We start from the raw sequence: 13,541 nt of genomic DNA on the forward strand, positions 1-13,541 counted from the left end.
GGGGGGGGGGTGATAAGCCCTAAAACTTCAAATTCCCTGAGGAACTAATGGCTTCAAGCTAAAATTACATCCTCTCTATTACACTGCTAAAGTCACAATTTCAAATTCAGCGTACTTTGCTGTTTTAAAGAAAAGTCATTTTACACTCCCTCTCTTGAGTCCAGTTACCTTTAAAAAAAGGATGCAAGGTTGTGCTACACAACACACACACAGATCAGAAGCTGAAGATCAGAGGCAGTAAGCTAAAATAGACTCGGGGTAAAGACACTATTCAGTGCATCGTACTGTACTCTGGCCTGACTGTACATAGATATCCATATTTTTAACCTTAAAGCCCAAATACAGTGTCTGCTGCCTGCACAGCTAAATATAGACCGTCAGCCTCCGTCTCCAGTTTCTCTTGCCTGGAGCAGGTGGCTGGAAGATCAGGCGTACACAGCAAGTCTGCGTCATCTTATCCTACTGGAACACAGAGTAACCCTGGACCAGCATTGAAGTTGATAGGTTTTGAATTAATTTGTCACACTTGGAGTACTTGGACAGCAATGATCGAACATCAAAATATAATATGTTTTTTTTATTTTTTATGAATTTTACATTTTTTGTCAACTGAACTCTAAACAGTTTAGAGAGGCTACAGTGTTGTACATATAGAATGTGCTCTTGCGCTCAAAAACAGCTAGACAAATTGCAACTGATGGCACAGAACACAGTGGACTTAAGTCACTTTTTTTTAAGTAGAACTATTTTTAACTCATACAGTTAGTCATATCATGAGACACTAGTAAAAAAAAATCTGGTGCATACGTCTCAAAATCTTGCTTTGCCATTTTAGATTTTGTATTGATTGTGGGTGTGGGTGTGTTGCACATCCATATTATTTCATACAGTCCAATTAATTAAATAGCAGATTGTAAAAATAAGCAGAAACAAAACTGGCATTTCTGACTAAGCCTTTTTTCATGAGCAATGAAAGTAAAGCAAAATGTGCAAGATATACTGACTACAGCACATTTCTAGATTTAGTTTCAGTTATAATATAATATTGAATTAAATTAGCATGTATTAAATATGACATATTTTGGCATGGATATCATATTGAGAGGTAGTTGGTGAAACCCAGTCTTTCATCGGATACAGTAACAGGTTAAATTATTATTTACACAAGTGCCCCAAATATATAAATTATCAGAGCTGTTATGCTGGAAGTCAGGGGTGTTGCAAAAATACAGAAGTGTGGCGGGTGTGATATATAGTGTTTTTGGCACCACCGTTGGTAGATGACACGCCATCACCGAGACTGACTAGTCTCAACCGCCAGTCACGCCTCACTTGGCCCTCCCTATGGCCGATGTTGTGCTCACAACACCCCGACACGAGTACGGGTGTGTGTGTGCTAACACTGTCCTCTCGGGGATTTGGTAATTTTCTCCTACCTCAGCAGTTACTGTGTCCTTTTGTCCCTCCACTGGTGTCTGAACTATTGCTACGTGCAGTGAAGGAGTCAGGGCAGCCCATGGGGTGTACTTTCTTCAACATGGAGTAACATGTAGGTTAACCGAAGATTTTATTTATTTATTTTTTTCCCCACCTAAAAACAACTTGGCACGTCACAATCACCTTTAAACACACCTGAACCAGCTAATCAGTGTCTTACTAGGCATTCTAGAAACTTTTAGGCAGGTGTGCAGAGGCAAGTTGGAAATAAATTCATCAAGACAGTGGCCATCCAGGACCAAGTATGGACACCCTGTCACACACCTATGGTAAAACCACACTCATTGAATAACACCCACAATTACACTGGAAGCGGTGTCATGTGAAAAAAAAAAGTTTCCGTTCTAAAGACAAGCATCATTCTCCTTTCACACTCAGCTTACATGAAAAGGCTACTCATTGTTCACTTGTGTTTTCTCATATACATGAATAAAGTCACATATACTGTTTACTAGAACAACATTCACTATGCTGGTCTCAGTTCTAGTGTCCAAATCCTCTAAAATGCTGTATTCTCAGTCAGTATAATGAGATAGAAAGACAGGTCCAAACCCAATATTTGTGTAACATCCTATCTAAGATGCCTTCATTGTGTCACGATAACCCACAGTTTTGTGTGTGCGATAACAGAGCAGGTTTATGGAAGACACCTATCATCATGTTTTTCATTCCTGTGTTCTCTGTGTCCTGTCATTCCTAAGTGTTTATCCAGCACATTTCCTCGGCCGCCTTTAAAGGGCAACTAATTCACAGCCGCTCTGATGGCTGTTGGAAACAACAGCACTTAAAGCACTTCATTGAACGCTGATTTGTCCTTGTCATCTCCGACAGCTCCGTCTCATTTTTCCCTGGCGAAGTTAAGTGAGGCTGGAGCCTGGCCAGCCCTGATCCTGTGCTCTACTTAAAGACAATGGGGACGGGAACACAGAGCATTATGGGAAGGGCGGCATGACATTAACATCTCATCCTCATTATGCAGATTAGAGGGAGATAGAGGAAAGGGAACGTGCTAAATGGACATTGGATACGAAGGGATGGGAAACTAAAGGGTAAACCTTCATCAGACCTCCTCACAAAGATTCAAGAACAACTTGGTGAACCCTTTACCTTGTTAATCTTATAAAGGTGAAGAGTGGAAGTTTTTGTACTAGTCAAATAATTGATCATATTCCACCTTAATATGCAGAGACGACTATAACTAAATAATTCCTAGGTGGAAACATAAGTGGAAACAATGTTACTCTGTGGTACTGTGTCATTTATTTGATCATTCAAAATGTATCTGTTTGTTTATTTATTAATCAATTAATTTATTTATTTATTAGGCCTTTTTGTCATGTATAATTGAATGTATTAGTAAAAGAACAGACAGGAAATACTGCATAGACGCCCGCATACATAAGAACCGCTGCACATCACTATGTGGGCATATGTAGTCTGTTCTAGAGCAGCTTTGAATATGACTCATCCATTCAGAAAAAGCCTAAAAATATCAATTTTCTCAAGCTTTTTTTATATCTGCATTTTAACCCAACACAGAGGACACAATATCTCTGACTTTTAGTCTTGTTCTAGAAGGCACAGTGCCTTTGAATCAATCATGGTTGGCCGGGCCACAGAGAATATGGAGAACTTTGGTCACTAAAAGCACTTTTATGATTCAGCAATGTACCGCACAAACACCATTGGTGTTTGTCCTAAAGTACACACTGAGCCTGGAGAAAGATGGATTGTGCTTCAGCTGGGCTTTCAGAAATCCATCACCCCAGCACTGAGAGTTCGGCCTATGGGAAGGTGAATTTACACGTACTTTTAGTCGGGTGTAAAGTGAGAAAAATATTTCATACAGCACTTAGAAAGCACTAGCCTCACTGTGAGGTAGACGTCAGATATAGTGTAAAGTACTCAGTCAATGTTATAAAAAAAAAAAGAAAAACGTATTATTGTCCTAAGAAATATTAATGCGCTTTATATTAAGGCACTTTTGGGATTTCTATAAAAGATCACTGCATTTTATTATTTGATAAACACTTTTTTTTTCTCCACACTATTTTGTGTTTGAATGCGTTAACATTACCTTTGTTGTATTGTATGTCAGAGATACAAGTGAAATTGTTTTACCTCATCAAGGCCAGGCGCAGAGGCTCAGGCAGCTCACGGTCACAGATGAAGGAACTTTCTGGAAGACCTGACAGAGAAAGAGAAAGAAAGAGATGTCATAATACACCACAAACTAAATGGAAATTGTGACTTTATCATGATGTAACACATTTTTTATAGTAATCTATGTGGAGAGATTTCACTATAAACTGAAATTATATTATTAAACACTATTATATTATGTAATATTTCTGTCAAAGATAAACAGAGACATAAAAAAACTGCAAGTTGTTCATACTTGATTAATCTGCACTTAAAAAAAAGCTTCAACTGACAGTATTATTTTTCTGATGAATAGGTTCCACCGAGGTGTGCATCCATAATGAAATAACAGAAGACACAGCAATCTATTCTTCAATATCTATTTTTTCAATCTAGTTTTACAGTAATGAAATAACACTGTTACTGTTTCCATGAAGCATTTAAATCTTATTACTGATGGAAACTGGCATCCAATTTTTTTTTGTTTTGGGGGGGGGGTAGAAAATACGGTTTGTACAGTATAAAAATCATTATGCCTATGGAGAGTCTCTACAAGGATAGCTGACCAGACTGTGTGTGTGTGTGTGTGTGTGTCTGGGAATTTTCAGTGTACACATATGCCATGTAGTCTAATAGTTATTATAGTTATTATATAATAGTTATTTTCCACTGTGCAGTCCACATTCGAGCTCTTTTAAGACACAGAATTACTTCACAATTAAATTAAATAATTTTTACACTTCATTTTTATTGTATTATTTTTTTTATTTATCCTTTATTATTATTATTATTATTTTATTTTTAAGTAGTCAAAGGTGTGACAGTACGTTGTATGATGTGTGAGCATTAACATGCATTTTATGCAATTCCACTACACTATAATGTACGCATTAAACTCCAAAATCATATTTTAATCTCATTTTGATTTTAATTCTAACTGACATACAGTCATGATAAATGATCGCTTCAAAACAGAGTTCAGGATGCCATTCATCACAGAAATAGAATATTCTGTCTGGAAGGAAACATAAAAAAGTTAGATAATCTAAAATTGTAAGGCTATGTCAAACCTAAATTTACCTGACACATAGGACGAGCTCAGTGTAATACTTTGAATGCTCAAGACACACGCACACTGCACCCTTTACCCAGGAACAGGATGAGGGAAAAAAAGTGTGAAAGAAAATGAGGTGTTTCACAGAAACAAAAGAACTGCATGTAATTTGAAATACATTATGAAGAGAAACTGAATTTCACAGTTTTTCTTTTTATTCTCAGTTGCCTAAATGTCTAAATTACCAATATGAGAGAAACTTGTAAAAAAGATAAGAGTAATATGTTCAATGTTTGTCTGTAGATAAAATAAAACATTTTATTTTAAAATTAACCCCTATTCAATTAATTTAATGGATACTGATAAACAGATATTATAGCATTCATATTTAAGGCTCAATACTACATTTGTTAGGTACATTGCAAATATAAATATAAATTACTCAAGTGTGTTGAAATGTTCGTTGTCAACTGGTTAAATTAGATTAGATGATTTTACATATCACCCAGAAAAAGCCTGGAAATAGTATCTCTCTACATGCTTGTTTCTAAGAGTTTATTGACACACTTATCAACACTTTTCAAAAAAAAACAAAAAAAAACAATAAGGAAGCTGTCAAATTTATTCTACTGAATTTAGGTGATATTTATCTAAACTGATGTTCATTATACATCAACTGTTTTTCATTGTAAACTAAATTATTATTCATTTAAATCTGCATGTCACTGCCCAAATAAAAGACTAAGTAAATACTTTTAATCCAAAGATGTCTCACTTGCGCTCTGTATCATACATGCATCATCTTCATCTTTATTGTGTCTGTGCATCGCTGGAAAACCCCAATACTCTGACACACAGTTTCAAAGTGTGTGCACATCTTTCCGAAAGCTCTCTCAAGTTTACCCGCGTCACTCACAAGCCAAAAGATTTAAAAAACTGAACTGTTAATCTGTCTGTCTACACTGTAAAAAAAGACCGTGAATTTAACGGTAAAAGACTGTAAAAATGCTACAGTAAAAACCTGTTAAATGTCATGTATATTTAGTGTACATGACGTAACATGTACACCAAATTCTAATAAAGCTTCAATACAGCCTGCAATGTACATGGCTGACCGTGTGATTGCATTAAGTCAACTAATCAAAATAATGCAAAATCGGTGGGCAAATTTGTTGAGCAAAGCTGCTAGTTGTTAGATGATTAAAAGTGAAAATGGATGAAAGGTAGCTGCGGATCCATAGGAAGAGTGTCATGCCTATTTGCGTATGTGTTTGACTTAAGGACTGGCACAGGAAATGAATAAGGTCTCCCCTGAGGGTAAAGATCTTTGTTATGACTGTGCACGTTTCTACATCTCGCTCACTGACCTCCTCTGTACACACATACACTGAAATACACCTTCACTAAAGCCTGAACTCGCTCTTGCAGAGACTCAATAAGAGTAGAACATTCATTGATTCGGTTAACTGATTTTTACTTTTTTCTTCCACATTAAATAATATAGAAAATAATACGAATTAAATAAACATATTTAGAAAATTGAGGATCATAACAGCCCAGCTGTAACAACAAGATTTTAAGTAACTTAAAGCGCAATGTTTTAGGACAACATTAATAAATTTCAAATTTAAGAAAGCAGATAAGATCATAATAATGTCAAGTTACAGTTTGTGCTTTCCTTAATTTCTACAGTGCACAATGGGCCTCATTTATCAATCTAACGTAGAAACGAGCGCAGATCCGTGCGCACAAATCAACTTACGACAGAGTTCACGTGTGATTCATGAAACATTCATATGCCGCCAATCTCATCGTACGAATGATCGCACGTTGATAAATGTGGTGGCAGAACGCAATCGTCATTTGCATATCATGCCCCTAAAAACACCCTGGTTTAGAAGCCTCGCCCCTAGAGTTTACGACACGGAGAAACCAAAAAGAGGAAGCAATCTTGTCAAAGAGAAATTGATCTTACTCCAAAAATACCCGTTAACCTTGTAATTGCAAACTATTAGGCTACATTAATTTATGTAATTCATATGTATATTAAAATACTTGTAAATATAAACAACCTATTTAGTTCCCCTCACTCTACAACAAATATTTTAAATGTAACGGTATTCGGAAAAAAACAAGAATGAAAAATAAGTAGTTATACAATTATATATTCAACTATAAAATAAATCTAATTAGGCTATAGTGGCATTCATTATAAACAGCATACAAATGTAAAGCAAAACTGAAACAGCATTGGGCTCACGAGCCTGTCTCATACCACAAGAATCCAAATGTTTCCATTTTTGCCATATTTGTAACATTTGTTTGCATAACTATTATTTATTATGTAGCCTAAACATGGCTTTATACTTCACTCATGTTCTAATATCCGTGTAAACTCCTCACTGAAATGTGTGCACATAAGAGAGAGATTTGTAACAAATTGCAGTTTTCGCATGCATGCTAAAAGCCCAGTTTGGACACAGCTGCAGCCATACAGATTCATGATTTATCATTTTTACATGGCTCAAGTCAGCCCCTTTCTGAGCGATTAATCATTGGGAAAATAATTTCAACTCTCCAGCTATACTCTCTCGCCCGATCTCCTGTTCCCTCCTCTACAGCTCTTGTTTCAGGAGAGGTGGACGACAAAGCCGTCTCCTTCACATGGAGGAAAGACACAAAATTAGTAATTAAAGAACAAATCTCAGAACAAACTGAGCACTGTTAATCTTGATGAAGATTAAATGTATCTGTAATGTATCTGTAATGGCATAAAAGGGATATATATATAAGATTATATCCTTTAGTTTTCAGCAAAGTCATGACGGGTGCCTTTTAAATCAGCGTTCTAGATAAAATTCCAATATGCAATATATAATTTGCTACAAGCTACATTTAGTGCAACTCATTCCAAATAGGTCAGATTTTATATCAGACTTTTTTTTCTTTCTAAATGCATGATTTTCCAAAATTCTACTTTAATACTTTGGTTTTAAAATACAGCAAACGGCTGTTCCAGGAGTTTCAAGGACTGTTCTGTGCACTGAGACATCTGTGCAACACAGCACGCACAACCTGCACCCAGTTAAAAGGGATAGCTTTTATCAGTTAATCCACAATTTATCTTGTGCGTTACTAAAGAAAGATAGAAAGGTGACACCTACAGTGGCGCTATAACTTCATTCTAAACATAAAGCAAAGTCCATTGCATTGAGATGGTGTTGAACTTTGGAATGTTCCAGCGTTGTCTGCCATAAAATTCATTATTTAAACTCTATCAAACATTATGTGATAAGAGATTTGTAATCCTGTAGTCTTTTCCAGAGAATACTTGTGAATTTATGAGATAGTGTTTGTATAAAGCTTTAGAAAATTAGTACTTTGTGGTGTTAACAAATAGTTGTCTTTTGAGCCAAACAACTATATGATATGAGCAAATGCTGTTTACATAGTTTCAGTCTGAATCTTGCGCTAGACAGTCTATTTTTAAGATGACAAACATGTTTTGTGCAATGCAAGCACTGGATAAGACTAATAAAAACAGGCTACTAACAATAATTATGATTTAAACAACTAATTAAAAAATAAATAAAATATATTTAAAAAAAAAAACTTTAACAAACAAAATCCAGAGAAAGCGGACTTTAAGTGGCCCAAATTGCATTTTATTGCATATCATTATAATTGTATAAAAAAAAAAAAGCATATATGAACATCACATATGGTTAGTGAATAAAATAATTTTGCACAGCAAAATATATATGAAAAAAAATAATTAACAGTTTTAAGAATTTATTGATGAACGGTATATCCTGATTTTATACAAGCAGGGTATCAATCCCTGACCATAAAACAATGTCCAGACATTTTAATATTGATTACATTATTGCCATGTAAATAATGAATGTATTAGCAACATAAGAAAGAAAGAAAGAAAGAAAGAAAGAAAGAAAGAAAGAAAGAAAGAAAGAAAGAAAGAAAGAAAGAAGCAAAGCCATGATGGGTGCCTTTTAAATTAGCGTTCTAGATAAGATTTCAATATGCAATATATAATTTGCTATAAGCTACATTTAGTGCAACTCATTCCAAATAGGTCAGATTTTATATCAGACATTTTTTTTTTTCTAAATGTATGATTTTCCATGTTGACTTAAAATTCTACTTTAATACGTTGGTTTTAAAATACAGTAAATGGCAGGCTACAATAGGAACTACAACTGTCAAACTGTTGTTTTCATTGCAAGTACATGCTGCAAAAAGCTCAAGTTACGCATTATAAAAATCCAGCTGTATGCAAACTTGGAGCCTTCCCAAACTTCTAACAAAAAGAAACAGGCAACATCTAAACTCCAAGTCACCTTCTTCGTGTCAACCTGTGGCATGAAGTACCTCTAACTGTTCTTATATGATGAAAAAAAAAAGTAGTTCATTCCAGAGTTATCAAAAGGCAAAGGTTTGACATTAAATACACAAACCGCTTTTAGCAACAACACTTAAGTCCCAGAGGGAGAATTCCTTTTAGAAACCAGGTCCTTGTTCTCTCCCTCGCAACACTGCTTCCAGTTGGCTCTCAACAGAGAATTAACTGCATGGAAACCGTATGGATCAACTTTTTCATGGGGATGATGGCATGATAAAATAATTTTGCACAGCAAAATATATATGAAAAAAAATAATTAACAGTTTTAAGAATTTATTGATGAACGGTATATCCTGATTTTATACAAGCAGGGTATCAATCCCTGACCATAAAACAATGTCCAGACATTTTAATATTGATTACATTATTGCCATGTAAATAATGAATGTATTAGCAACATAAGAAAGAAAGAAAGAAAGAAAGAAAGAAAGAAAGAAAGATTAACTGTATGGATCGACTTTTTCATGGGGAGGATGATGGCATGATGCTCCTTTCACTTTTTTAGTCCGTATTCCAAAAAAGTGATTGGGAAATGAAAGAAATGTATGAATGCCATGCTGAGCAGAAGTTCTTTTCCAAGTGGAAGTTCATTTTCAAGCACATAAAAAACAGAGGGGGAATAAAGAACAAACAAAAAGACCATACATGTCCAGCATGCAGGCACTTCAATGACATGTCTCTTTATATAGTCAATAGATTATCATGTAAAGTCACAAAACAGCAAGCAGAAGGCATGAGATGATAATGGAGGGGGGGGGGGATCCTTGGACTTTGGCAAAAGTGCAAAAAGTATATATGTAAAAATAAAAATAGCAAACTTTCATATTTGGCAAAAAAAAATGCAAAAGTTGAATGAAGGTCAACATCATGAGTGTATATGCATACACATCAAAATATGAAGTAATTTAGAGAATAATATAAATGTGTATATTCAATTTGGTTGTACAACAAGCCTCCAAAACTCAAGAACTGACTTCAGTTCTTAAAAAAAAAAGCCAGCCTTGTTCTAGCAACCCCCAAACTGAAAAACAAAACTTTTAAAAACTTTTTTTTTTTCTTTTTTTTAGGCTTTTTAGGAAACTCACATGAAAAACTCCGGGGATGAGGGGTTGTTGTCGCTGCTCGACGAGTTTTCTCGGAAGCCGCTGCTCACGAGCTTCTCGTACTTCTCTTTGTATGCGTCTCTCTCACGCACCAGTCTGGAGATCTCTTGTTTGAGGTGGTCCACCTGCTGCATGAGCTGTGTCTTCTCGCCCTCCAATACGTGCCTCTGCTGGACCCTCTTGTAGCGGCACGACTGGGCATAGCCTCTGTTTTTGAGGGTTCTCCTCTTCTGTTTGAGTCGGATCACCTCCTCTTTGCTGACGCCGCGCAGCTGCCGGTTGAGCTCCCGCACGGACATGGTAACGAGTTGCTCGTCCGAGAAGCAGTCATCCAGGTGGGAGTGCTGGTGGTGGGTGGCAGAGGAGTTGTTGCTGGACTGGACCCCTGGGGTTTGGTGCTGCTGGTGGTGGCTGTGGTGATGATGGTGGTGAGGTGTCCCATTCTGCGCTGCAGCGGCGGCAATGACTGCGGACACCACCGCGGCGGCGGATCCCATCTCCCCCCCGGCCATGGCGCCTCCCGCGCCGCCTGCGCTACTGAATTGCTGCCCTCTCGCATAGCCGTCGAAGCTCTGGAGCGGATGGGTGCTGCTGATCAGCGCTTCAACCGCGTCCTCGGGACTGAAGCCCAACGCCTCCGGGTTGAGTTGCTGCTGATAGCCGGTCATCCAGTAGAAATCCTCCAGGTGCGCCTTCTGCTCGCTCCCGGAGCCAGGGCTGGGCGCCGAGAAGCTTGGGGAAGGGGGAACCGAGCTGCAGGGCGTGCTCATCGGGGTGGAAGACAGGGAGCCCCCGGCGATCAGGCGGCTGCACTGGCTGATGCTGCGATCGGGCTCCAGTGGCTCTTTCTTCACCTCAAACTTCATCAGATCGAAGTCATTAACATATTCCATGGCCAGGGGACCGGTGGGCAGGTCGGAGCTGCTCAGTGCCAGCTCTGATGCCATTCTCTTGCTGCTGACCGTCCTCCAGAGCGGCTGAAAAGCGGCTGTCAAAGCGGGCTGGGTCGGGAGAGAGTGAGCCAGTTTGATGATGTTTAAATGCTTTACTCTTAGCAGGAAAACAGACACCTCACAGGATTTTGCACTGCTCTCCTAACTCCAGATTATGAGCTCTCGTTGGCACAGTCTATTGCAAAAATGCATCGGATTTCGTTCTCCTCTCTTTTCAAGTGAATTTCGGAGGCCTTGGATTTCAAACATTTAACACTTTGCTGACTCCTCATGAGCAGACATCATCGTGGTCAAACGGGTGAGTGGAAGGTAAAAGAATTGCGCTTGCTTACACAGATCGAGCTGAGAGTGTTTTTAAACTCGACACACTACAGTACAGTTTAAAAGCATTGCTGAGTTTTATAGCTGCCGTGACGTAAGGTTCGGAGCGAGGCAGCGAGCCAATGGGGTTGCTGAATCTCAGAGCTCCTTAACATATGAGTTCGGAAACCAAAACTTTTCTCGTCAGCTGACTGTCATTTTGGAAATGCTGGAGGAAAGAGCTGAATGGACTTCGAACGTTTAACTCTTTCGTCCTTCCCTTTTTCAAAATGCTAAATTATGTTACTTTAGTAACACAAATGTCAAATGTCTGGTTTTTTTTTTAACCTTTCTAATATTATGCAGTTAGTAGGATCGTAGGATAAGTCAGGAGGATAACAACTGATTTTTCGACATAATCATTATAAAACAATTACTTAATGTCTAACTTAAATTAATGTTGCGTCTGAATTAACATGTAAATAGTAATACACAACACATAAACACTAAGTTATAATACAAAATTATTGTCGTTATTATTTAATAAATTAAATTATTTCAATTTATACAATTATTTGCAAATGATTAAAGTTAGGGATGTTCTTGGATAAATGGGCCTTTTGAAAACTCAACAGTGCCACCTGTTGGATAAAAAGAGAAATGTGTGTGCGTGCGCGTGTGTAGGTACCTACTTAATCAGAACGTAGTTTTGGGACACATTTGTACAGAAGTGAGCTAAATCTGACAAAACCCCCCAAAAGACATTTTGGGACATCCACATTTGTTAAAGCTGTATAAAATAAAGTAAATAAAGTTTTGTTTTAGTAGTTATCGTATAGTACGTATAACTCACTCACTATTAATAGAAGTCAACAGAAGTGTGTGTGTGTGTTGGGGGAGGTGGGGGATAATATACCGAGCCTTTGTGTAATGTAATCAGACCTACTGGAAAGTGAAATTTTATACTGACGTTTATGTAGATATGAATGAATGGGGTAGATGTCATTACAGTTTCAACAATACAGAGAGAAAGGAATAATGTATAGTTGTACTACACTGAACACAACAGCATTTGCATGATAGTATGTACTACGAGAGACTATTCTTTTCGGGATGGACAATCAGGGGGTGAAAAAAACAAAAATGTGACTAAATTATTCTCACTACATTAGCTTAAGTAATGTCTAAACCAGGTAAAAATAGACCCTAAAGGTAACAATTGCGCATTTTCACTAAAAATGCACCCTTTTCACCGTAAGTCAGACCTGAACTACATTAGGCTGTAGTTCAGTGATCAACCAAATGATTCAAGCATAGATCAAGAGAACAGCTATAAAACTTGTTTATCAGTTCTGTGAGATCTGCCTCATCTAGTCATATATTAAACTACTCTTCTGTTCATTGCTCTTTTACTGGAGGTCAGGGGTTGATTCCGGCAGTATTTCTTAGTGATTTGTCTTTCCGTTTTATTCTGTATGTACTCAGTTATCAGGAGCACAGTATAAAGTCATTTTTGCTTTGCATAATATACCTGTCTGATTAATTAATGATGATCCTGTCTCGATCTTCAAATGCACGATTCTTACATTCCCGTCTTTCCAGAATTTCAATTAACAGCCCAGTGCCGTGTTCTGTAGAATAGTAAAAACAGAATTTAAAATCCATGAGTATATGTCCATGCAATGATAAGTTGCCCATTAAGGAAAACACTTTTGTGACTTGTTTTAGGCTTGACTCTACACCAACCATTTCATACACTGCACAAAAGCCTATAATCATTTACTCAGTATCTTTTCTGGCAAAGTCTATAATCTCATGCTTTGTATCCTTGGTATTTCTAGAGGACGGACTAAGACGAGTGTAATGATCTCTCTGACTGCTGGCCATGAATGATTACATCAATAGCTGTTACTGTATGTGTAGGCCTATGTGGACTGTATTTGCATTAGCCTAACTCTGCATTTGCTCTTTATATGCTCTGTCAAAGCAGTGCAGCTGCTAAGTTTGTTGAACTTTATTTACATTAGTTTATAAAAAAGAAAAACAAAAAAATTAAAACTAAGAATGCATTT

General features: G+C 37.2%; 1 protein-coding gene across 1 annotated transcript in view; it reads right to left on the reverse strand.

Moving 5' to 3' along the window:
• LOC107663990 (transcription factor Maf-like) overlaps nucleotides 1-11,526 on the reverse strand; it is a 131,328-nt gene extending 119,802 nt beyond the window's left edge. The window contains exons 1-2 of the mRNA XM_016454433.1: nucleotides 10,199-11,526; nucleotides 3,619-3,685 (exon numbers count right to left, since the gene is read on the reverse strand). Coding sequence (XP_016309919.1) covers nucleotides 3,658-3,685; nucleotides 10,199-11,163 — 993 coding nt within the window. The 5' untranslated portion in view covers nucleotides 11,164-11,526 and the 3' untranslated portion in view covers nucleotides 3,619-3,657. The remainder of the gene's footprint in view (nucleotides 1-3,618; nucleotides 3,686-10,198) is intronic.
• Nucleotides 11,527-13,541: the final 2,015 nt, after the last annotated feature.

This window comes from Sinocyclocheilus anshuiensis, unplaced genomic scaffold (assembly GCF_001515605.1).
Source record: "Sinocyclocheilus anshuiensis isolate Anshui unplaced genomic scaffold, SAMN03320099.WGS_v1.1 scaffold215, whole genome shotgun sequence".
NCBI lineage: Eukaryota > Metazoa > Chordata > Actinopteri > Cypriniformes > Cyprinidae > Sinocyclocheilus > Sinocyclocheilus anshuiensis.